This window comes from Polyodon spathula, unplaced genomic scaffold, assembly GCF_017654505.1.
Source record: "Polyodon spathula isolate WHYD16114869_AA unplaced genomic scaffold, ASM1765450v1 scaffolds_801, whole genome shotgun sequence".
Classification (NCBI taxonomy): Eukaryota; Metazoa; Chordata; class Actinopteri; order Acipenseriformes; family Polyodontidae; genus Polyodon; species Polyodon spathula.
Window position 1 is genome coordinate 11,294 of NW_024472288.1, and position 26,582 is coordinate 37,875.

General features: G+C 45.3%; 1 protein-coding gene and 1 long non-coding RNA gene across 2 annotated transcripts; one reads left to right on the forward strand and one right to left on the reverse strand.

Moving 5' to 3' along the window:
- Positions 1-6,061: 6,061 nt before the first annotated feature.
- Positions 6,062-18,712, reverse strand: LOC121308905. Its single transcript, XR_005948584.1, has 3 exons — positions 18,473-18,712; positions 10,703-10,945; positions 6,062-6,349 (listed from the first exon to the last, which is right to left on the reverse strand). It is a non-coding gene; the product is annotated as an uncharacterized LOC121308905 (long non-coding RNA).
- A 1,497-nt stretch (positions 18,713-20,209) lies between these two features.
- LOC121308904 (nck-associated protein 1-like) lies at positions 20,210-26,578 on the forward strand (the record flags this gene model as incomplete). Its single annotated transcript, XM_041241623.1, has 17 exons — positions 20,210-20,405; positions 21,066-21,176; positions 21,272-21,364; positions 21,568-21,624; positions 21,746-21,888; positions 22,229-22,319; positions 22,408-22,545; positions 22,763-22,811; positions 23,185-23,341; positions 23,634-23,690; positions 23,850-23,946; positions 24,179-24,288; positions 24,711-24,843; positions 25,244-25,325; positions 25,699-25,757; positions 26,068-26,213; positions 26,518-26,578. Coding segments are annotated over exons 1-17 (1,674 nt in total), but the record flags the coding sequence as incomplete, so codon positions are not given.
- Between the last annotated feature and the right edge of the window lie 4 nt (positions 26,579-26,582).

A 26,582-nucleotide genomic window follows, 5' to 3' on the forward strand; every position in this document is an offset into this window, starting at 1 on the left:
CAGTGATGCGTACTGCATGGGTTTGGCTAATCTGAGGAATCTGAATCACTAGTCTCAATGTTTTTTTGGGGTTTTTTTGCCAGCAGGGTAAGCGTGGAACAGAGGACAGAGGAGACGGTATGCTGGGACGGAGGGTTTTGTTTTCACAGCTCCGGGAGAACCACGCTCACGCTGCTCCACAAAGGGCACCAGGGGAGTATCTGGAAAGGTAATCAAAGAGAACGCAAGAGGAGGACGAGAAAGAGAGAGAGCGAGCGACAGACACAGAGAGAGAACAGTGGAAGGAGTGGCATCACAGAACATAATGCAGAAAAGGGTGAACACACGGTTTGTATTACCGTATTAACTTTATGCACACGAACTCCGACAATCGCATAGTCTTTGAGTCCCATTTTAGCAAGTTAAACCAACAAACCACTTTTTAAATGAACTACTGGGCTGTTTACAACTAAGAGATGTGATATGTGCCCACACACAGCCACGCTGGCTAACAGGCAGTGGCCCCAGATGTTGAGACCCGAAGCCTCTTGTCACGGCCTATTTAAATCAACAGCACTTCAGTGTGGTGTTTAGACAGGTTATTAAATATTTAGGGGCGACTGTCCTTGTTTGAATATGGGGGAGTTAACAGTGAGATGGAAAATAGCATGGCAGTGAGACTGCATCGGAGCGGTGAAATGACAATGCCATCACTTGCAATTCTCCAGCACTGCACTGGTTAAACCTGCCATTGTGTAAGGCGCTGCAAAAAGCAGGTTTAAAGTGCGGATACGTTTTCTTGTAACTGACCAGCGAAAAAGCCGACTGCTCAATCGCGATGCTAGCTTTCTTTACAGCTTTACAGAAACACTGGCTTCACTTGAATCTTTTTTTTTTTGGAGAGAGCAGAGGACTGGATCTGTGCAAAGCAGTCAGTGTGATATCAGGTAACAAACCGAGAGAGAGAGAGAGAGAGAGAGAGAGAGAGAGAGAGAGAGAGAGAGAGAGAGAGAGAGAGAGAAGGGGGCCTTTTAAGTTTTTTAGCAACAGCACGATTATAAAGGAATTTTTAAGGGAAGAAAAAAATTCACACTCAGTGTCTCCTGATACGTCCAGCCTGATCTCACAGCGTGTTACTGTGGATTGAGTTACAATTTCAAGCACTTCAGACTTCCTCGAGAACAGCAGAACGATGAGAGAGAGAGAGAGAGATTGTTTGCAGACTGAGAGGACTGAAATAGCTACCAAAACAATGGTGGACAGATACTGACACTGTAAGCCAGTGAAATGTCCCTTTTAAATGACAAATACACTCAGAGAAACTTGTGTGAATGTTAGCTTTCATAACCTTGGTTGACAACGTAGGGATCTACTGTAATGAGTAAACGGTAGCGTTAATTAATACTGGGAACTGGCAAAAAATAAATCATGACAAAGCCGGGAGCGCCCGTGTGTGAAGTGAAAGAAAAAAAAAACGCAGAAATGAGAGAGAGGAAACTGTGCGAATTGAGGGTCACGGTTTGGGAGGTTAGGAATAAAGAAAGCGAAAAAAAATAAACACAAGGTAACAAGGATTTTTTATTTATTTTTTTTTTAAAGTAAACTTTCAATGCGTTACCAGTATTTACTTTCACCCCAACTTAAATTATGGAGAATTATGGGACCGGGAATAAATAAACGATCTAATGCATTTGAAGAAGGGAGCGGGGCTCCTGACAAAGAGCCTCATTGACTGGGATCAAACTGAGAAGGGGTGCGACTGGAGCCAGATGTTATAGATTGAGAGGGTGGGGGGGATGCACAAGGGAGATTCACACAGTCTTCAGGAAGTTCAACAGTTCTCAGAATGACAGCGCACAGGTAAAAATGCTTTTCAAGTGCCACTGCTTAGGACAGCACTAACAGAGTACGGCTCCTCTGCCAGGGAGTTGCCTTTGAAAAATCACCAACTAACCTTCAAATTGCAATACCCCCCCCCCCCCAGATTTAATTTAACACCCCTCTTGTTGTACAAGGAACCTAATTCAAAGCACTTCATCCACCATAAGAACACTGATAGTGGAGGCTCTATCCTGGAACAGTATATACAATAAATACAATAAAACAGCAGACTCAGGGTGAAAGAACAATGCGAGAGACTGAGAAGGAGAATGTCTGCTGAACCCATCAGAGGAGAAAGCGCAGGGTAACAACAAAGGGGTCTGCTAGGGGGCTCCGGACAGACGACAGCTCGCATTTACAAGAGTGAGGAAGGGGGTGGCAGGGCACTGATAACACTCTGCTTGAGAGCTGCTCAGTACCCCCTGGGCCTGAGGTCCCACTAACTAGCTTTCCAAGTAGGTGAGTGAGACTCCAACAGGGGCTGTAATGTGTGCAGAAATGTGGCTGATGACTGATTGAAAAATAAAAAAACAAAAAAAGCTTTTTTGGATTAGACTCTCATTACTGAGCCAAGCCCTAGTAAACAGGAGCTGCTGTTGACAAATTGGAAACGGTTTGGAAATCTTACTGGCTGCAGTAACCCGTACATTGCAAAGATGTTTTATCTTCGTATTTCAGACCAGTATGTTCACACAGTGCAGGCAAGCTGTTAATTAGGCTTTCACAAGCAGCACACACCTGCACATCCTTGAGTTGGTCATATCACTACTGGGGCTTTTACAAATGACAAGTATAAAAACATATTTGCTAGTGTATTTACTACGAGGTTTACTCAGTATTCCATGGATAGAGAGAAAGAAGGCAGGTGGCAGAGCGTTCAGCTCTGGAGCCTCAAAGCTGTGGAATAATCTGCCATGATCAGGAAGGGAGGCACCATCTCAGCTGAGCTCAGACAAGAACTCCCTCAGTCCTGATCACTGTGCAGGGAGCCAGCAGCGCCTACAACTGCTGGGAACTTGAGCCTTAAAAAACACAGCCTTGTCCGTCCACAACAACACAGCTTTGTGGGTGACGGCAAATCCAAACAAACATGCCCAGAGACTCCAGCAAGCAGATGTTCCACTTGAATTAATAATAGAGCACAATCATACAACAGTACAGTGCAGGGGGGACTGAAGACATTTTCAATACAGATGTCAGTCTTAGTGCTAGATGCTTAACTCCAGGAATAACTACATGGTGCATCAAGCGTGTCAATGAAATAGCAGTCTTCTGATATTTTTTTGTTTTTTGTTTTTTTCTACTAGAGAAAAATGGTCCCCTCTAAAATACAGTAAATAATGATGCATGGTTATGCTGTTAGCTATGTCCAGTTTTAACACAATGAGGAATATGATTGAAGCATGTCAAGAGCTCCTCTGTCACATTCAGGCTTTATTCAGCCTGGGAGACTACTCAGAGCATTAGAACAGTTGCTCTGTAACTCCAAATCAGTCTTCAGAACCACTACAAAGAGGTCAGGAAGACAATGTTCTGAAAGAGGCACAGAGCAGTGGGGTTTGCAAGGGGCTGTTTAAAAGCTGTTTTTTTGGATCCCCGCTTTTGACAAAGGGACTCTGAAACATCGTCCCCGCGTTGGGATTGTCCACGAAGGCCCAAGTGAAATGCAATACCTGCCGCAGTGAATGGGGGGGTTTGATTCCCGCTCTCCTAATGAAGCCGATTCAGGTGAGGGGGGATGAATGGGCCCCTTTGTTGGGATCCCTGGAGTCTAAGCCGTAGATGAATAGAGGCCCTCATCTGGCAGTAACTCCTGAAATCTCTCTCCAAGTGCACTCATTTCAACAATGCGTTGCTATGCCGTTACTATTCCCTTTATTGCTTGCCACATACACACACACAGTTATCCAAGTTTGTGTAACTTGTCCCGAATGCTGCTCTGTTGCCGGGACCCCCTTGTAAACAAACCCTTTTTTTAAAAGTTTTTTTCTCTCCTGATAAGTGACTAGATTGAATTGGTCTGGATTGGAAGAGTGAGGTTCCTGGGATGTGCGTGTGAGAGGCAGTGCTGGATCAATGCTCCTCTCTGTACTCCCCCCTGAACCTCTCTCTGTGCCGAGTCACTTCTCTCAAACCCCTTGCTAAACACCACCGCTATGCTCCATGCGCTGGATACAGCATCCGAGCCAGACTGCCATAAGACAGGAAGAACATTCACGAGAGGAGTCCATTCATCCCACTAATGCCTCTCTAGTTCCATGCAGCTGCTTGACATTAAAAAACAAGGCTAGGCTTTTACAGGATCCCAATGATTCAGCATCATCAGCATGGCTAGGTAACCCATTCCATACCAGGGCATCATACAACCTCATCACAGCATCCTTTGATTCGTACTATTGGGACTCTACAACCAAGCATCCGGTTTGCCTTTTTAATCAGGATTAAAGGCTCCTGATCCGCTGCCCTGCTGCAGGGAGCAGACAGGTGCTCCCTGTCTGTGTGTAGATGGCTGGGATGTTGACTGAAGGCTCACCCACTGCCATGTCTTTTTCAATATCCCGCCGCACTGACCCCTCACCCCTCTCCTGCTCAGCGAGGACAGCAGAGACGTTCACCCCTGCAGCCCACGTTCCCCTGCACTCTCAATGCCAGCATTGTGCAGCGCATTCCTCTACTGAGAGCCCTGCAGCTCTGCTCTCCATGATAACGTTCTGCCTCCACTGAGTCAGCTGTCACTGCTTCACTCGGGAATCGCCAGCATTGTCCGTACAGCCTTGGAGCCACATATAAAAACGGGCCTACAACTGCTCCTGATTACATCACCCTCCACAGCTTGTAATCATCAATCTTCAATCAAAAGAAGTTCAATAATGTACAGCAGTGTGCTGACTGATTAGAGCACCCTGTTGCTTCTGTAGTTTTGATTTGCTGTGCAACATGAAATCAAACCATTGGAACCAAAAAATCGTCAAAACAGGCAAATTTAATCGATGACTTTAACAGGCCGCACATGTAATCAATTAAAAATATTAAGAGAAAAGGAACACAGTCACACATGGTAAAATGCAGGAGACTTTTTAGAAGTTGTTCAAGATGATTCAGAAAGAGGTCTAACATTTTCATTCACAAGTACCTATTGTTTCTACTGATTACTGAGCGGAAACTGAAATTCTCACACCCAAAAGTTTTCATGCAGGTAGGTCTATAAAGGATAGAAATCTTGAGGCGTTCTAATAAATTTGCACACTACTGCGTGTGATCTGATTCTGCTGTGGAGTATATTCCCTGCATTGTTCTCTGTCTCTTTCAATTGCCACAGCAGGATATCTCAGCATCTTTACCTGTCATTCTTCTCAATTAACGGCTTTCAGAACGGCAGCCTGTCTTCAGTGCTGTGGAAAAGCTGGGACATTTGGTTTTGTTTTATCATTGCATCCCCATTAACATGTCTGATTAAACTGCTGACGAGATTCCAACTGGGCAAGGAAATACATTATGAGGTGGTAACAGCAGCGAGCTCCATAAATGTCAACGAGTCAACAGGGAGGGATTGCGGGAACTGCAGTTAACAATGTGCCACTGCCTCAGAGAAAGAGGAATGCTTTTCTCATTGTTAAAAACCTCTCAGGAATGTGCAGCACATTCTGCATGGAATCTGTGCAACATCTGTACTGATCTGAGAAAACTACTCATGCAATAAAACCAGCAATGGGACGGCCTGTTTTGTAAAGTCTTTGCTACCAGCTTGATGCTATTTACAGCTCTCCGAATTGCAAACAGATTCAGACTCGGCGGGATTACTTCTTTCTTTTTCTTGTATTTTATTTTATTTTTTTAAAGAGTTGAGTAAGTGAGGATGCAGGGCGACTCTCAAGTTTGCACAACTGTATTTGTAAGCCATAAATGGAGGAGCGGTGCATACTGGATCAGACGCTCCAGCACAATGCCTGGTTTTCATTGTAAACCCTGGGAGGTTGCTGTTTTGCTGCTCGCCACTCTAAATGAATGAGAAATTCTTCTCAAAGCGAAATCCAAGCCAGGGTGTCAAACTCCAGTCCTCGAGGCCCTCAGGGTCTTCTGGCTTAAGCTCTCAATTAACTTCATTCAATATTTGTTCCAAGGTATTTTTTTTTCAGATGATGATTTCAAAAATGTATTTGATTCAAGGTACACTACGTATAAAACACATTGAGGCCTGGAGAGAAGTGTTAAAATACGCCCAATTAATCAACTAATTAGACCCATTAAGTAATTGAGAGCTCGGGGTGGAGCGACCGCGGCCCTCCAGGAGCGGAGTTTGATACGCCTGATATAAGCAGTTATTCCTGAGCTGTTCATGTTTTTCGGTTCAGGATCGCAGTAGCTGACGACCCCTCCCACACTGTTGTTAGATGGGATTAGAGGGAGCGATGGATACACAACAGGCAGTTTCTTTGTTCAGGAATCCAGGCAGTCGTAGTCGAGTCTTGGGAGGGGCGTAAGGACCCAGCTGCACAGAGAAGGTGGGAGAGGAGGAGGTGAGGGAAGCTGTCATTTCGGGATAAGCTTGGATCTATTTTGAGTCACTGTAATTTTCTTTCAAATCAACAGTCTCTTTCTTATCACTCCAGCTTTTAAATCAGCCTGTCTGCAGTGTCACTCCACTCATATTGTTATAACTATCAATATATTTCCAATTATTGTTTTTAATAGAATGTACAGTGCTGTTCCTTTCCTGGAACCCCGTCATTCCCAGGTTTTCCGTGTGATCTCACGTCTCCCAGCCCCTCAACTCCATGTCATGCAGTCAGGGAGTCTGGAAGTATCTCAGCTGGACATGGGACTCAAACCAACCCTTACTCCTGACTCCCAGTCCTTTGCTCTAACTACATCGCTAGGCTACATCGCACCCACGTCACAGTCTAGTTGTAGATCCTCTCCCAGTCCCTCAGCTCTCATTATTCAACCACACTGAAACAGTATATCGCTGAAATGCAGAAACAAGTCTTCTTACACTATATACAATATATTTGATCTCTAAATTCAATTGACACTACTGCATACTTCAGACTAATGTGAGTGTGTTGTTGGGTTGAACAGTGGCACTGCTCTAGCAGTACAGAGTATTGCTTGTGTGGATGGGGATGGGGGGGGGGGGGGGGGTGCGGAAATTGACTGCCATGCTGTTTGCACCAGCTGAATCAATACAAAGTTCATCCTTCTTAACTCAGCACCCTGCTTCACTTTCACACAACATAAGGAGGAGTCAGATTCAGAAACCTGCCTCCTTACTCACAGGGCAAGGTATTATCAGCATGCAATTAAGAAAGAAGTCCAAACAATACATGCAAACCCATGCTGTTCACAGGTAATTGGGGGCTTGTCCTTGGTTGTTGTCTGTGTTACTGTGTTTGAAACTTGGCTTTCATATTATTATGAATGCAACAAACTTAACACAAAATACCGTCTATAACTAACACTAATGCCTTCATCGCTGATTTTTCTTACCTATGTACTGATAGATACACTATAATATCCTTGTGTGCTGCCTGTGAAAAAGCGTTCACTGGCCCTTTAATTCCAGCTACACTGGTTGCAGTGTGCCAGAGGAGCAGCAGTTTACACATGCAAGTGTAATAATGCGTTCTAATTGAAAGCAGAGGCACAGGAGCGGAACTGTACCAGGAGCCAATCAAGAGGCAGGCCTTCCATGACATTCCGGAGGGGGAGTGGCCAAGCATTCTTGCTGCTTTCTCAGCTACAAACCGGCCCTTCTGACTCTCACTCTGCGCTTCAGCTCCACAGAGAATTAACACAGCAAGCAGACCCCCCCCCTCCCCCCCGATTCCTGGAAGCTGTGCTCATGACATCACACGGCAGCATGGGCCACGACTTTAGAAAACAAACAAAAGTAGGGAGGTCTGTATAGAGACGGCATGCTAAAAGAAAACCAATATAACAAAAAAAATAACAATGAAAAGCTGGTTTCACAGATTAGTACTAATATCAGTCTACCTGGCCCTACTTTATATATCGTAATCGCGCAATACATCATGATAACTCAGCCCTGTGGTTTCCCTGGGTTCTCAGAGGAGTTATTGATGTCCGTGGCCGTCCTGGGGTAACCAGAGAGCTGGGGAACAATAAGTCTCTTCTTCCCCCAGCTCAGGAGCGGAACTGCGGAGCCAAGCAGGGCTCCCCACGCTGCCACTGGACGCTTTCCATTCACCTCGCAGCGCTCAAGACATTTGCAAAACTGCCAATGTTCTTTCATGCAGTATTTCAAACACTGGGCCGTCTGTCCAGATTCTTAAAGGCTGCTATCTATTTGCATCCTATAAATTAGCGGCCGGGTGAGGTGTGCACAATAGAAGTGGAGAGAGGAGAAACAGTGGATACAAAATACCAACCACAAGAGTAGAGGGCTGTGCAGAAACGCTGCTGCTATCTCAGCCTCTCACTCAGCAGCAGATCCCAGCCGTGCAGGCCTGTGTGTGTCTGCTAACCGAACACCTATTCCTCTCAAACAATGAATCAAGCTGGGACCAGCATTCCATGGTATTGTCACAAAGATTAAAAACTTGACAGTGCTGCTCACAGACACAGACGCAATTCAATTAGATGTCTGTACAGTCTTCAAATGCTATTCAACAAATGATCATATTTGGCTGTTTACTGCAACATATATAAAACAGTACCAAACTAGGCATTATTTGGCTAGCATTCTTATAAAGAAAAAAGTGTGTGTGTGTGTGTGTGTGTGTATATATATATATATATATAGAGAGAGAGAGAGAGAGAGAGAGAGAGAGAGAGAGAGAGAGAGAGAGAGAGAGAGAGAGAGACACTAGTTTAGCTTTAGTTGATTTGTAATAATACAAAATTGTCAATCTTGAGTAATACTAAAAATGATCAATATTCTAATCTGATCAAGTTGATTATTGATTAGTAGTTGATTTCAATCAAACTGTTTGGCATGTACGTGATCATTCACATATACCGATGTCAACCTATTATCGATTAATCCAATAGTTAACCAAACTGTCCAACGAAACTCTTGTCAGTGGCCTCCCAGGACCAGTACTGGCTCCCCATGTACAGAAGGGAATTATAAAGAATTACACTTCCAGATCCTGGCCCCTTGCCCTGCACCCACCACACTAAGCTACCCTATATATCTTCAGCAGCTATCTAAAGAATTCACTTTTTAAAAAGATCGAGTTTTTTTTTTTTTAACAGCAGAAATACAGGTCCACTGAGCAGTGTGCACAAACCTCTCATCCGTCCTTCTAATTCTAACCCCCACCCCTCCAAAAAATAGCCTTTCTTTGAAATGACCCGTTTGGTAGCCCGCCTGTGTTTGCAGTGGCCAGTTTCCAAAAGCTGGCGTCGCAGGAGAAAAAAAAAAAAAAATTCCAGCTTCCATGCGTGGCATCCGAAGGTGATCCCGACGGGTCTGCGAGTGTGTGCTCTCACAGTGTGCTCTCTCTCTGCACACACAATGGGCTTCTCTGTGTGCCGGGCTCAGGAATGCTGTGAAATGGCAGGGTCGGGGGGGGGCAGCTCCTTCACCACTTCACCAGAGAAGCGAGGCTCCAGCGGTCTAGAGGGTGCCTGGGTTTAGGAGGCACAACACTTCTTTTTTTAAAGGGGGGGGGGGCTTTCTCGTTATTTTTCCAAGAATGTAAAAAAGCTAATGATGAGTAATTATTAGTTTGGCACGAATATGGAATTTGCAAAAAAATTTTTAGTACGCAAGCTACATACTGTGTGGATACACAGGTAATCCACTGATGCATACTATTATAAATACATTTATAGTACACAAAGCATACCATGAGCACACAGTCAGAATGCAAATATCAGTTTCATTAACTGCATTATACACTAGGGGGCGGTGTCTTAGATCATTATGACTGCAGTGTGTTGAATTACATGTTGAATTGTAAATTATATTATAAACAGATAAATAAAAGCTGAAAATATACAGTAGTGGTTTTGTGTTTGCATTGTTTTAAAAACAGGACCGTACGCACATTCTCCCAGAGCTGTTGTGGGTCAAAGTCAGCAGGAGGCTCCCTCTCTCACAGCGTGTGGACCCTGTCTAATAATAATAATATAGGAACCTTATGGGCTGTTTTCTTACGAGCCTGATTATAGCTTGCATAGCAGATCCTCTCGTGAATTGAAGGGGTTCCTCTCATGAATTGAAGGAACCAGCAGTTTAATGCAACACAAAATCAACTTTTAAAACGGCTGGGCTGAAAAATATATACTTTTTCATTTGATTGATGATTTCATTATTATAAAAGCGCTCTGCGGATTACGGCCTCTCTTGAGTTTCTACCCTGGAACTGATGGCTGGGTGCGTTTAAAGTGTGTTGAGCCAGAGGTTCATACTTATTTTCTTGGCCTCAAGAAGTGGGACACCTGACCAGCTGGATCAGTTTGTGTGGAAACTAAAGAACCGCTTGTTTATTGTTGGAGACATGTCGGCTATTAATGCATAACTTAAAACTAGTTTATACCTTCAGTGTATGTATATTTCTTGCTTGCAATGTATCCAGTGTTCTGCTCGAGACACTGCAGATCCTTTGTTTATGAGAGTGAGCTGGAGCAGTGCAGGCAGCCGCTGTGTGGCGCTCACATGCTCGCTCACTCACTCACTGTCTCACACGGTGCTTTTTCAGTAATTCTATAAGCCCCCTCATGTTTCTGTATTGAAGTACAATGCCCTCCGGCTTTGGGAAACTCAAAACTAAACCTGGAAAGGAGACCGTAGTACAAACCTACTCAGAGAAAAAAAAAAAAACATGCAATACTAGCCCCAAAACAAAACTATAGGATCGTAAAATATTCAGACCTTAAAAACGGGATCTGCATAGCTGCAAATAACCCATAATCTCTTCAACTCACGAACAAGCTGGGATACGGATTGAGGGCTGAATGTTGTTTAGTTTGGTCAGCCTTTCGCTCTTAGAATGCCCTTTCTCCTAAAGTGAGGAATGTTGCTTCTTGTCACAGCTTTTAAGACGTCTATTGAGCTCCGTGTGCTGGTTTGTTTATCCTTTCAGCACCAATGTGTGACTGTGTTTGAATAATTGTCCTGATGGGGGAAGAGAGAGAGAGAGAGAGAGAGAGAGAGAGAGATTGTGTTTTTTTTATTGAACAGTGTTATTTTAGATGGGGTTCCAATACACAATAATAATTGTACATGTAGTTTTTGTTTTGTCACGACAGCCCGCACTTCCTCCCTGGGACTCTCTCTCAAAAACGTGCTGCTTCTAAAAAATAAATAAATAAACAGAAAGAGGACTGCAGTAAATCCACTTTGAAGACATGACTAACCACACACAGACCCCACGGGACACTGGTGCACCCTGGGAAGAGTTTGGGTGCCGACTGATCATCCAAGCCCGGTCTGTGCGAAGTGAGACGGGCGTCAGGTGACCGACTGTTTCATGCTGTGTAGATGCTGTCGATGCACAACACCACTTCACTTGATTGTACTAAATCTCTTACGACTCCCCAACCCCACTGTGCACGTAGCAGTGAGTGCTGTATTGTGTGCACAGTAATAAACTTCTTTCAATGTGCAGAATACTGTACACGACTCACCAGTAAGAGATGACAGTCTGGGAAATGGTTCCCTCTAGTGGAAGGAATGTGACCCTACAGTGAGGTGGGCGCCAATATTAAAACTGTCTTAGTCATCCCCCACTGTGAGTGCTGCACAACACACAGACTACTCTGCCAGATCTGTGAAAGCTGCATCTCCTGGTATAGAAGTAGGAAGCAATAAGGAAATGAACCCTCCCCACCCCAAACATTAGTTCTATCAGGGTCAGTTCTGTACCCCAGTTATAATCGCTACACGTGCGGCTGTAACTGTATCCCTCATCTGTGGCCCAACTGTGGAAATCACATAATAGCGGCTTGTACTTCACTTTTATCCATCTGGGGTAAATGAGCCATAATACAAAGCTATATTTAAAGCTGTACCACTTTACCGCCTCGACTCTCAATTGACAGGGTCTACAAAACTAAATAAACCACTAAATAAAAAATATAATTTTAATGCCCACTTCTGTGGACAAAGACGGCAGTTTTTGGTTTGTTTGCTTTGAATTTCTTTAGCAGTAGAACTGAAAACGCACGCCTGGAACACCCAGCACCGTCCCTCTTACAACATGCCTGAAAGTGCAAAAACATTTATTGGAAAAGTATTAACCAGGCTGCCAGTTAGACTCAGATTATCAGCAACAACACTGCGCCATTATCAGGACGGTGGTTAGCAGAGACAAGTGGAATTGGGGCCCTTGTGCAAACCCCCCCCCCCAAAAAAAAAACAATGAGGTGAGCACATGTTCTATTGTCATGGAGACACAAGAATGACTCCTCTGAGGCAACATTCCAATAGTGACTGGGGCACTGCTAGCCCTCTCCAGGTGGTGTCCTAGCAACTGGATCTTGTGGTTTGCAAAGCCCCAGTCCTGCAAGTCCCAAACAGCTCGTATTTTTGTTCCAACCAGGGACCCAAAACACTCCTTTCAACTGTGAATGGCTTTTCAGTGCAATTGCACTAGACTAGCACTTTTGACCTACTAATATGTAATTATAGATATAACTTGTTGTAATCCTAACTTGTTTGATCGTGGTTCTTATTTTAGTAGTATTATTTGCACTTACTGTGAAACTATACTGTATTTAAATATTAAGATTGCACTGTACTGCCCTGTAACACCTGTAAGTCGATTTGGGTATAGGTGTCTGCCAAATAATGATAATAATAACAGTAATTATTATTATTAGGCGTGGACTCAGGACAGCCAGCGAGATCTGAGATGGACACACATTATTTGTGTTACGGCCTAGGTTGAACTATAACCAGTCCTAGAATATTGTATATTTAGTGGAGTGGGGTTCGAAAAAATCTAAGTAGCTAAAAATATTGTCAGACCTATTTCATCAACCGTTTTTTAATGCAACGTATCCAACGCCGAGCCATGGACTCCAGTGCTTACCTGAGCAACCCTGTCTGAAATACGGTCTACATAAATCTGCCCCAGCTCTGCATCTGCACCGCATTCAGTAAATATTTCACTTCGTGCTTTGGAAGTCAGTAGCTTGGCTTGGGTTGACTCCAACAAAGGCCCGCTGTGATAAATAAATAGTGAGTCAAGCCCTGGAACCCTGCCAGACAGAACTGCGGACTAATGGATTGCAACTGCCTGCGCAATCACCTTTTAATACCTTTCAGATACAAGCTGCGACCATTAAAAACACCTGGACTCAGAGACACATGACCTGTGCAGGGGACGCCACTCGTAAACTGGAGTGCAGAAATGTTGGTGGTTTGTTGGTTGTTCCAGTTTGAGAATTCATTTTCCATCGTCATCAGAGGCACAGTCAGTTCTTTGAGATGCTTTTAGACAAGACGTCTGAAACAACTCAAACTGTCTCCTCCCAAGTTAATTACTGACGGAGCTGACCCAGTTAAAACCAATTCCAGAGCCTTCTATTAATAAAGGACATCTGTCTGGATCTGCAGAAACCACTGTACCCCATATATTAATATTGTCAAATAAAGGGAATCCTGGTTAAAGGGTGCTGATCTCTTAAGGTTGGTATTGTCTGCCACATGTTTGCATGCACACCGTGCAGATAGAACAATAAATCTTAATAAAAACTAAAAATAACCAAATGCAAGAAGTTCACTTATAAGAAGATCGACCCTCAATCATTGTGGTTCTGGACTTCTCATTAATAAACTGAATGAGGAAAGAGCATTCCTGTCTCTGCCTGGCACTCCCTGCCCTCACTCAAGTCACAGGGGACGCCACTCGTAAACTGGAGTGCAGAAATGTTGGTGGTTTGTTGGTTGTTCCAGTTTGAGAATTCATTTTCCATCGTCATCAGGGGGGGGGGGGGGGGGGGGGGGGTTAGGGGGCAAGATTCTTAATAAAAACTAAAAATAACCAAATGCAAGAAGTTCACTTATAAGAAGATCGACCCTCGTCCTGGGTGGGGGTTGTGTTTCCCCAGCTGATTCCTGGCACCCCCATCCCCCCCATCCCCAAAAATCCAGAACAACAAACAGGTTGGCCAGATGCTAATGAAACTGGCTAGCTCCAAACGTTTCCATACAATATATATGGCATGCTTTAGAAACGTGATATGATCCAATATGTGGAGATCTGTTGTGTCGAGCCAGATTTTTAACCCCAGCTGAGTCAGACATCTTGAAGACTAGAACTGAGAGGCTGGGAGCCAGGAGACCCGCAGTGCAGCTACCGACTCGCGGTGAAACCAAGGAGTGCTCGCTGTGGTTTAGAAGCTAGAGCTCAGGGATCTGCAATATAATACAAGGGGGAGTGCAGTATAACGTGAAACAAAAAATAAAAACAGAACGAGATTTTACCTAAAATACGAAAGCCGTCACGTGAGATTAAGTTGAATAAGGTGGAGCCCGACTCTCGTCCTTCAGTACACTGCACTCAGCAGTATGAGAGTCTCTGTGCTTTAATGAATACTCAACCGCAAACACAGACTTGTTTGTTGCAGAACCAGAGACTAAACACACTAATTCGGAAAACGGCAGCGAGAGAGACGGGGGGGGGCTGATCTCCTTGAATAACTCTGAGTTCAGGGTTGCTCTGTTTTCCTTGGACCTGGATAAGAGTGTGATTAGGCAGCACAACCTCATACAGGACCTGCAAACTGCAGAGGAGTCAGAACGGAAAGCCAACAGCCGGAATAAATATTATCCGGGCATCAAGAATGCTTTCTTACATACAGCGATGGGGGTGGAACTGGGTCTCACAGAAAGCGTTGGATTCTCAGAGCTGGAAAATCAATTGCTTGTTTTATCCTCCCGGCAGTTAAAGAAAGGCAGTCACAACTGGAGAGCTTTTCCACTCTCTCTACACCCCAGCCAACACATAACCAGGCCTGACATTGCTTCACTTCTGAGATGAGACCAGTACTTGTCAGGCCTGACCCCACAGTGTTTCTTACTGTGCATCGGACCTGATAAACAGCAAAAGAAAAGCAAGGATAACCACAGTACAAGGAAATGATCAGTAATGTAATATTAAGTTACAGCTAATCTCCAATGTGACAACACTATATGCATTGAACCGCTCAGGTAAAACTCAGGCGGTGCCACACAAGGGCTCACAGTTCTGTGCTTTATCCAGACAGGCAAGAAAGCCTAGGTGTTGATACCTGGTGAATGCCTGGAATAAATACACCTAAAACAGCAACAAGCGGACCATCTTCAAGCAAGTGATCTATATCTCAGGAATCCAAAACTCTACAGGAATTTCAATTGCAAGCAAACTGTAACAAAAGCAAACACTACGAGCTGGTCTGTGTTCAAAGGCAGACTTTTCCCATTAGAGTGCCCATGTGAACTGTTCTTTAAAGATATGTACATCTGTCTAGAAGAGCACAGCTTGGGTGATAGAACCTCACAAGCTATCTAATAGACATGGTCAATGATCTTACATAACGTGCAAAATTACACAGCATGTTAACCTACTGCAAACTGACACAATGAAGGGCAAGTGCTGTGTTTGTGACACACGCTCATACTGAGCCGAGCTCAGTGCCTCCCGGTTTGACTGAATCTGCTTTGGCTCAATCAGAGACACGCCACCCCGGCTTCACTTCCTCAGGGGCTTGGGGGAGGCTGCAAAACCTCCGTCCGTGCAGAGCAGCGTGGGACACAGGAGGACTTCCACATCAAAGTCTTACAAGAGAAATCGAAGGAATGTATTTATCTTGGACAGCCCAGCACAGTCCTCTCATTGATACCGCTGCTATACTGCTTTTCACTTCTAAGACCCCCCTACTGCAGTCATTTATTTTACTTAGCAGAATTGTTCCAGCTGAGATGCAACATCCTGTTTCCTGAAACGAAAAAGTATCCCTGCTGGATGGGACAGGGGCACCAGGAGGGCAAAGTGTTTGGCACCGAAACCCAAATCCATCTACAGGTTCACAGTCCACAGCTCTAACCGGCTACACCCCCTCCTGTCTGAGTTCGACGAAGAAAAACCCCAGTGAGATTCTGCTGTAGTAGCTTGATTTATCTTCTGATGTTCAAATTTAGGACTATGTACCGGTAATAAAATGCACTGGGAATTACTTGTAACAGGAAAATCAATCTTAGCAGTAAGTTTTAGAAAATGAATGTTTCTATGTTTCTACCTACTGTCAACGTGTTTTCTAGCTCCTGTAGTCTGCCAAGATGTACAAACCGCTGTTGTGTTTAAAATGCCATGACAACCTAACTCTGATTATTAACAACACGCAGAATCATTTCACTATACACAATACTGAATTTACAATAAAATGTTATTCATTTGTCAGAGACAGATTAGTAAACATCTCTAATGAACCAAACACCTTGTCATGTCAACAGTGCTGCCTGGGGGAATGCTGATTCCACTGGTGTAACACACAGCTGTCGAACCCTACATTAACAGCATGGAGGCACTAATAGCCTTTGTATTAATGAGCAATGGGTGCAAATATTTCAGCCTCATCCCACGATCTTGGAAACACTGATCCAAAGTAAAAGATTACGGTTCAGCTTGCGTTTTAAATCATAATTCCCCTGCCTTGCACATTCGTCTAATAAACAAATTACTCTCACTTGCTGAATACTTTCGAAATACTGATCAATCGAAGCAAGAAATCAAAGCAGAGCGACATCAGAGATCTTTCTACTGGGTAAAATGAAAGTGGAATTAAGATTGGAAAGGGTCCATGAGTGGAAGCAGCCCTCAGTTATTGAAAGGAGTGCTGAAACCCCAGAGGATTCTGTTCTCTAAACTACTCTTGGGAATCTTGGAGGTGTTACAATAGGCACACACTCCCTGTATGGTGACCTGTTATATGATCAGTGTGCCACCTACTGTTACAGATTGGTAAAAGCTATTTTCTCTTTGTCAAGCTGAATATTATGAGGCTTCCTAAATGTGCCAAATATGTTTAAAATGAAGAGCTTTTAAATACTTCTGCTGTGTGCAAGGCCAACGTACCTGTTTAAACAGTCAAATGCTAAAAATATATATTCTTTAAAAGAAAAAAAAAGTTTTTTTTTTCTTTTTAAGGCAATTTTCTAGATCATAGGCTTCACTCTTTTTCCAAAACACGCAGCAGAGCCAGAGTCCAGACAATACACTTAGTTTCGTGAAAGACTGGGAAGCGAACAGCAGCACTTTCCTCTGAAATGACAGTGTGCTGAAGTGACAGTAACCAGAGTTAGCAGCCAGGAGGGGCTGCAGGGCTCGTCTTTACAGATTCTCAAACCCAGAATAGTGAGAGAGAGAAAGAGCGAAAGAGAGAGAGCAAAAGAGAAAGAGAATGCAAGAGAGGGAGAGCAAAAGAGAAAGAGAGGGAGAGAGAACGTCATGAACCTGGGTCCTTAATGAATAACAGTAAGAGTACTAATTGGGCCGCCTGCTTGCTAATTGTTTTCCCGCAAAGGTCCCTTCCTGTGACCCAACATTAATTTCCTGGCCTTAATCCCAGTACTGGCTGCAGAGCACACTCCCGAGCTCCCATCAGTGCGACTCAGTAAAGCAAAGATCAGCTGTGTAGAACACACCCGCACAAACTATACCTTCAATCCACAATACAGCACCTGACCAGCACCCTTACAACTACACATGTGTCACAACGACTCCTTCATGTTTCTGTGTACAGAAGACTGTGCTACTGACAGCAAGGAATGATACATTAGTCGAGATTTAAAACACGACCACTACACCTTCAGAATCTGACGACTGACCATCATACAGATACGTTTTTAGAGGTTAACGCTCCTAATCAAGCATGCGTGACGTGGTTATCACATATCCTTTGATGTCTGTTTTCTCAATCTCTTGCAGAAAAAAAAGAGAAAAATGACAACGGGATCCCACTATAACACCAGCGGATTACGCTGCAGAAACCCTAGCAGAAGCATTATCAATATCCCAATGAGTTTAGTCCTTACAAGGTAGTACCCCAGTACCCTAGCAACTTTCCACTGATATAAACCGCTGCATCACCATTGGAGATCATGCCACTTGCTTGACAAATTTCACTCTGATACTGTGACGTTTTTTCACACTCGCAGTTTTAACTCTGAATACCAGCATTCACTCCAGTAACTGACTTCCTGATTAAACTGCTAAGGGGTCAGTCTGTGAAGTTATAACCTGAACCCCAGCCCCTTGATGATGTGTTACAATGACTTTGTTACGTGGGGGTAGAGACAGAGCAGTGAATGATGACAGCAGCACCTCACCGTATTGCTTTGCCAAAAACCAGCAGAGATGCCGTCAAAAGGACTGGGCTTCAATCTTGTCTCTGGCAGGCAATCAAACAGGCAATCAAAGAGGGGAGCACAAAATGAGATACTCTACACAGGGAGCCCTAATCGGCTTATCCGAAAGCGGGCAGGATTTTTGGCTACTGGCTCCTGAAGGGGTATGACTGGTTTTCGGAAACAGGAAAATCTAGAGAGACACCAACTCCCACCCTCTTTACTACCCAACCCCAGTACCCGGCCTTTCAAATCTCAGGAGACTACACTTAATCCAGTAGGCAAGTCGATATCAGCTAGTGTGCCACCTACCCCTCTCTCGTTGTCGTACAGTGTTTGGAGAGCTGGGAGTCACAAGCACTCATCTGTTTGTGAAGGTTTCCTGAAAAATGTACGAAAGACCATTAAACCAACAAAAGGATTATTTTCCACTGTCCTCCAGTATATCAGGGTCTGGGCTTTGGCAAAGGCAGCGCAGTGTTTTCATTACAGATCCTTTGTGTGCACAGCTCCTCGGTGGACCTCGTAATATTAAAGCAGCTCTGAGCTTCATCCAGACATGCCTCCACACGAGGGACGGTGATTCATACACTAAATATCTCTCACCTGCCCTGTCAATACCTGCGCTGCAGGAAACTGTCCCGTCTAATCACACGTTAGCAGTGCTCACACCTCAACACAGCTGCCTCAGGCTATAGAATTTGTCCTGGCTCTATGATATCAGATGGCAAGCACCCAAGTGAGATTTCAAACCTCACATAGACTGTGTCACCTCAGATACCAAAAACAGAAAAGCAGTGGAACCCACATCAAAAGGCAGCTCTATCATTCAACCACTGTGTGCAATTGGACATGCTTTGAGCAGTACAGAACGGCTGCCACTATTATCCACAGGCTTGTGCTGCTAGTGAGATGTTTAGAGTCTTCTGGGCCTGTCTTGGATGATTTTCAAGGAGTGTATGTAGTGTTTTTAATTGAGTTAATGTAGTTAGTGCTGTGAGCTTCAAGCCCAGGGACTGGTGCCAGTGAGTTAGTGGATCACCTGCAGCTTGTTTCCTGTCTGTTAGGTTGAACAGTTCAGCCCTCGCTGCATGAGGGAGACTGGCTGTGTCATGGGACTTGGCACCAAGCCTGCTCCATCCCACTCCGGCACAGTCAATGGACAGCTAATGGCTCTGGCTATCTGCCTACTCTGTGACAGAGCCCTCCTGGGTTTGAAGACACCAGGTGAGGTGCAAGCAGAGGAGATTCTGGAGCCCTTGGCAAATGTGACACCATGTGAATTAGGTCTAATCTTGTATATTGTCACGAACAATACAGAGATACCTTCAGAAAAAAATAAAAAAATAATATATACATATATATATATCTTTGGTGTATTAAGAGATTAGTCACATTCAGAGATTTGTCACGCAAACAGAAATATGAAAAGAAAACAATAGTTTTGAAATTCATATTATACATAAGAACAAAAAAATAGACCTTCTAGTACTGATTATAGGTTTACTTTCCCATGTGGTAAAGAGATGACTTTAAAAGGAAAAATGGGGGCAAAACATGCCTAAAGCTGGATAGAGCCAATGCAACCCTGAACGTCAGTGTACTGAACTATCAGATTGCATTGGCTAACCCTAGCTTTAACTCAAAATGCTGGAGGCTAGCTTCATACCAACAGTGCCATCTAGTGCATGTTTATGGCACTGTTTATAAACTATGAAGGTTTCTCTTAAAGATGTCTCCTGCATTGCAGCCCAGTGCTTTAACCACTGAGCCACCTGCTACCCTGCAGCGTGCAGCACGACGCCCATCTATAAATACAGGAAGATCTTTGAGCCAGAGATCCGAGAGCGTACTTTCAACCTACACGAAACCATGACGTCACCACAAACGCTTCCGTGGCTGCCGTGTGGTTTTCACTTCTGCTCCTCACTGCGAAAGTGGAAAGCCAAAGGGGCCCCCCAAGCAGCCAATAAGAAGCCAGAACAGGCAGTCTGGTTTGAGAGACGGGCCAATAGAGAAGGAGGAGGTGGGAGCTGGGCGGGCGGATCACCCCACCCTATCTCTGACGACAGAGACGCAGACACAGCAGCTGTTCCGGGGATCAGAGAGCGGAGGACACGGATCAGGGTTCGCATCTCCGGCAGCGTCCAGGACCATGGCGTACCAGCACAAGCTAGCCGAGAAGCTGACCATCCTGAACGAGAGGGGCAGGGGTGTGCTCATCCGCATCAACTACATCAAGAAGGTGAGGCAGCCGAGCTTGGGCCTGATCCGATTGCACAGAACCACCCTACACACAGGGCTTGTGCAGAGCAGAGGACACAAGCAGAGCTCAGCATTTTACACTGCACTCAGGCCGAAAGGGGTGGGGAGGGGGGAGAGACCAGAGCGGGGTTTAAAAAAAGAGGACACAACACAAAACTTTATTCTGCGAAGTCGCTGATCTCACACTGCAAAGCACTATTTATTTCTCGACCAGCTGAAAGTAACAAATATCTCTGCAGCCTTTCTCTGTGAGGTTTACTGTTCTTTTTACCCATTGCTGACCTCCTAGATATGGTAAAGAATGAGAATGGTTTAATCTTCTGGCTCACCGATTGGAAACACACAGAAACATGCACAAAATACTGGGGTTGACAGGTAGCAGTGTAGAGACCCAGCTTGAAAGAGGAAGTCAGAGACATGTGAAAACAAAACAGGAAGCAGAATGCTGCACTGAAAACTGCTGATACTTTGCAAAGCAAGGAAGTGCTGGTGATACTCTATAATTGTGCAGAAACAAAGCTGTGGATGGCTGGTGTTGATTCTGCGCTAGATCACCTGTGTAGTGCACCTGGCCCACATGAACTGCAGCAATCAGACATTGTGGTTGGTTTTGTTTAACTCAAGCTCTCCTGTTTCACAGACATGTTCGGACCCGAAGCTCAGACCCTCATGCCTCACAGAGAAGAGCATGGAGTCGGCTGTAAAGTACATCAACAAGAAATTCCCTAACATCGACTTCCGATCAAACAATGTAAGCATGCCTACCCCTCCCCCCCCAACCTCACCACACCACCACCAAGGTACTTTATCCAGAATTATTAATACAAATGCATGCTTTACATTTAGCAAAATCTGAACAACATCCAGAAGGAGAAGTCTGAAGTGCTGAAGACCCTGACGAGTTTCTACCATACCTTCATCGACGTAATGGAGTTCAGGGTGAGTCCGGGCTCAGGGTGATGCAGTCCAGGGTGACTGTACAAGCGATTTGTGGATTAGCTTGCAAGCTTTCATTCATCGATGCTTTACTCATTCACGAGATATGCACAAATGTGAACCAGGAGCTTTATTTTGCCAGTATCCAATGGATTGATTCATTATTCTTTCTGTTCCTTTGTTATTACATTTTTTTTTTTTTTCAGGACCATGTTTATGAGTTGCTGAACACAATCGATGCCTCCCAGTGTTTCTTCAATATTGTAAGTGCTGCAAATAATTGGTTACAATCGTTTATCCAGCCGTGTGAATCAATGTATCAATTATATATATATAAATAAAACACCAGCCCATAATCTGATGAGCATGCCCTCTCCCCACAAGACTGTGAACTACGAGTTCACGAAGAGTTACCTTGACCTGATTGTCACCTACACCTCTGTGATCCTCATGCTGTCCCGCATCGACGACAAGAAGGTCCTGGTGGGGATGTACAACTGCGCTCACGAGATGTCCAACGGAGCCAGGTAAGCACAAAGCACACTGACCTAGAGAACACAGAGAGTGAGCAATGCAACACTGCAATCCACCGATGCCAGCTTTATGTTGATGGGCTGTAGCCAATCTAACAGAAGAACGTGAGAAATTCCAGAGCGAGAAAAGGCCATTCGGCTCACCGATTCTCGCTCGCTTCGGTGCCAGCGTGATCTGTCAGCGCTCAGGACAGGAAAAACAAAAACCCCTAACCAAGTCAGTAGGAGAAGTAAAAGCTCTGGGAATCCGTGGCTAGATGCACCACCCTTCCTTCAGGTGGCTAGGTAAGGGTCAGAGAGTCTGTGTGTGTGACGCGGCTGTGCTTGGTTGCAGTGACTCCGCGTACCCTCGGCTGGGGCACATGCTGCTGGAGTACGAGCCGCCCTGGAAGAAGCTGACTGAAGAGTTCGGGCCGCACACCAAGGTGAGGGAACCCCTCCCTTCTACTCCTAAAGTTGTCAGACATGGTAGCAGCTTGATGCTGATATTGATAATGTCGTGTCCCCCCCCAGGCGGTGACAGAAGCCCTGCTTTCTCTCCAGTATCTTTTCCCACGTCGGAACCTCCCGGCGGAACAGTGGCGCAGTGCCCAGCTTCTCAGCCTCCTGAGCGCTGCAGCAACCATGCTGAACCCCATCCACAGCGAGATGGTAAGGTACTTACTGACCTCCCACAGTGACACGGTGAGCCACTGACTCCTCCTACAGTGACATTGTGAGCCACTGGCTCCTCCCAAAGTGACATACTCAGTCACTATGTCATTGTGACATACCCTGCCCACTGGGTAACAACAGCCAGAGCCCTCTCACCAAGTTACTGAGCGAGTTCAAAAGCCTGAACTAAAACAGCCATGTCCTTTCTCCTTAGATGCTGTGTGAATATCTGCCAATGGAGGTGATGGAGCGATGGATAATCAGTAAGTTCAAAACGCAGTCTGGTAACAATGATGGTTCATCTAATGTGTCCACTTTTCAGGCGTTTTAAGTAGCTCTGATGTATTTTTGCAGTTGTATTCCTATAGAACAGCCCCGATCCAAGTCTCTTCATTAACTCTCAACCTTATCCAGGTGGAGGGCAGCCTGTGTTCCCCCACAGACCATGATCTTCTCACACGCCCCTCCTCTCCTGTATAGGGCCTCCAGTGCTAAACCTCCCTGGAGCTGTGAGACAGCATCCTGGGAGACACACTGAGCCTGTCTCCTCTCTAACCCCAACCCCCCGCCCACCCTGACCCCCTCCTCCCCTAAGCCTCTTCTCTAACCCTAATCCATCTCCACTGTGGCCACCAGTTGGGTTCCTGCTGTGCTACAGCAGCCTGGCCACCAACCCGCCCTCCCTGGAGCTGTGGAAGAGTGCGCTGAAGAGCAGCTTGTGCGTCACGCTGATCCGGGACGAGGTGCTGCTGGTACACAAGGTCAGCGAGGACTTCTTCGATGGCTTCAAGGGGTAAGGATCGCTGCCCGGACTCATCGCGGGGACAGGACGCCGAGGGAGGCACGGCTCAGCACTTTAAAAGCAGTGGCTGCTGCAGCTGGCCATAGCTCTACTGCAACCTGTCAGCTTGACGTGTCTTTGGACGTTTACATTTTAAACAAGAGGAAACAAAACGGCATAACTTTATACCAAAAAAAAAGAAATCCATTATCCAACGGATGGGACTGACACTGTGTGCAGGAGACTTTACTCAAGCGTACGCTTCACTGATCTCATTGGTTTTTTCCTTTTTCCCCTTCTCCAGACACAGTAAAAGGATTGCAGATATAAAGGAATGCAGGGAGTATGCCGTCGCCAACAGGTCAGTGTCTCTCAACACTAAACACTGCATGCGGATCCATTTTTGAGTTTGGAAAACGCGATTGTTATTGGTGGTCTGCAGCATTTCTAGAGTTCATTTTGTCCAAGATCCCTTGAACTGCAATGATGTGAAACAATACAAAACGGTGTTTCTGTGCAGTGGGCAGATCCACAGGGAAAGAAGAAACTACCTGAGGAGTGCTGTCAAGGAACTCGTCAATATTCTCTCAGATGAACCCGGGCTGCTGGGACCCAAGGTAGGAAGCTGGGGTTCAAAGCAAAATTGAAAAATGCAACATGAAATACTGTACTATTATGACTTCCGGTAGACTTTTGCAGATTGTAGTTTCTTTGACTACATGATGTTAAATAAAATAAATGATGTTCATACAGTTTTTAGGTTTTTTTTAATGTCTCAATCCTACAATTCTAGGTGATGCTAAACTTGTGTCCATAGCTGTAGTTCTTCTCTGTTTCTGCCCACGCCAGGCCCTGTTCGCCTTCATGGCTCTCTCTTTCTCCCGGGATGAGGTCTGCTGGCTGGTCCGTCACTCTGAACACGTTCTCAAGACCAAGACCCCTGAAGACTATGTGGACGCGTGAGTGAAAGACACCCAATCCTTGCCAGCTGCAGCCGATGGGGACTCCTAAACAAACGTGACTTAAGAGTGTACAGGGGATCAAAACAGAGAATGCTAGTATTATTATTAGTAGTAATTAGCTATTTAACAGATGTTTTTATCCAAAGCGATTTACAGATTAGTGGGTTACCTATGCATCACAACCTCTGCTGCAGAGGCACTTCCAATAAGACCTCTGGTTTGCATCTCATCTGAAGGACAGAGCACAAGGAGGTTAAGTGACTTGCTCAGGGTCACACACATAGTGAGTCAGTGGCTGAGCTGAACTGAGAATCTCCTGGTAACAACCCCCTTTCTTTAACCACTGACAAAGCTTTAATAAAACAAATGACGGCTGGTGCTCCAGATGATTCGTGCTCATGGAATGGCTGTTGTTCCAGGCACATGGCAGAGCTGCTGTTCTGCATGGAGTCACTTCGTGCTCTGCTGCGACGCCACACCCCTGTGCTCCAGCGATACCACCTGCAGTACTTGGCACAGTTCGACGCGCTGGCACTCAAAGACACCGTGCAGGTAAGGAACAGAGGCCACTCCCAGGGTCTTCGGCGAACCGTTTGCATTTTACCCTGTTCATCGTCCATCTGTAAATCAATGTATAAGATTGTGCAATCACATAATGACCATATATAACTATTAGCACTAACCCTGGTAAGACTTTTCTGTGATATTTTTTGGGACCGATAAGAACAGCTGTTCATTTGACTTTTTTCATTGCAGCGATTAAGTGCCGATAAACAGACTGGATATGCCGAACCTCATTTCAATAACAAGGTCTCTCCAGTTGTTGAGGATTTATCGTATTTGCACGTGCACACCCACACACACACACACACAGTTACTAGAAACAATCCCTATCACAGACCCTGAATACTGGGACAAGCCTCTAAATGAATGCAATACCTCCTGTCTGTAGAGCCTGCTAGTCTGTCCGGAGGAGGAGTCCATCCTGATGTCCTCGTTCGTCTCGACTCTGTCCTCAATGACTCTGAAGCAAGGTGAGTGAGAACATGCCCGACCCAAGCAGTCAGCCAGCACATTGTTTTAATTGCACCAGAAAGGCAGCTTCTTCATAGCTGGAGCATTTGGAACCCTCTGCTTCTCTTGGCAACACACAAAGAGGTTTTCATTACTCTTCACTGTTCTTTCACCTCGGGCGCTGTGCCACACCACCATGCACCCTGATCATATGCCTATTAAATCTAAATTCCACATTAAACTGCATGAACTTGTAGACCCCCTCGATGCTTCTACTCTAGATGAAGATAGTTGGCATAGAGTATCCATTCAAACTGGTTCATGTAAATGCATATTCAAAGCCCCATCCCCCTTCAACCCTGTGCCTGACTGTCTCTTGTGTTCCTGTTGCAGTGGACAGTGGGGAGGAGTTTGACCTGAGAGGGCTCAGACTTGATTGGTTCAGACTGCAGGTCAGTGAACTCTAATGATGTGTGAAAGGCCAACAGACCTAATCTGAAACTACTAATAATAAACACCCCAAGGAGGACGAGGGAGGGGGTAGCTTGCTCCGGTCTGAGAACACTAAACCTAAAATGCATCAAAAACAAATAAAGCTGAAATTTGCTTTCCACATCTTCAGTGACATCCAACAGCAAGGATCACCATCAGGCCAAAAAGTGGTGTGCGATCTCTTATCGCTTTAACCGGATTTAGCGCAGTATTTACTGCTGCTGACTATTTGACCTGTCAGAACTGTTAACTGTGCCGTGTCCCTTCCAGTGCTACACCAGCGTGGCCAAGGCCCCGATGAGTCTCCGAGAGTGTCCACACCTGGCCCACCTCATGAACATGATCGTCTTCCACACCTGGATGATGGATGGCATTGAGAGCCTCATCCAGGAGACCTCGGACCTCTCCATCTTCTGGTCAGTGTCCCCTCAGCTCCACATCCAGGTGCACCCGGGGGAACCCTGTCGTTAACAAACGTAGGCAGCATGCTGCTTTAATAAGTTACAGTAAGAGTAAGCTGGAAGAACAGACATGAATAGGGAAGCTTATGCTGTCATGCAGAAGGAGGACAATGGGGATCACTGGTGCATGAGAGCAATGCCTGTATCTATTTCCAGGTTGGCTTTGTGTGCAGGATGGTTTGCCAGTTTGTGCGACACATGCGGTATCCAGATTGCCAGATCAATAACCGACTCCTGGCTGTGTTGTGTCCCTCTGCAGCTTCTACCCGCGAGTGTTTGAGAAGATGTTTTCTCACAGCAGCGATGACCCTCAAATGCAGCAAT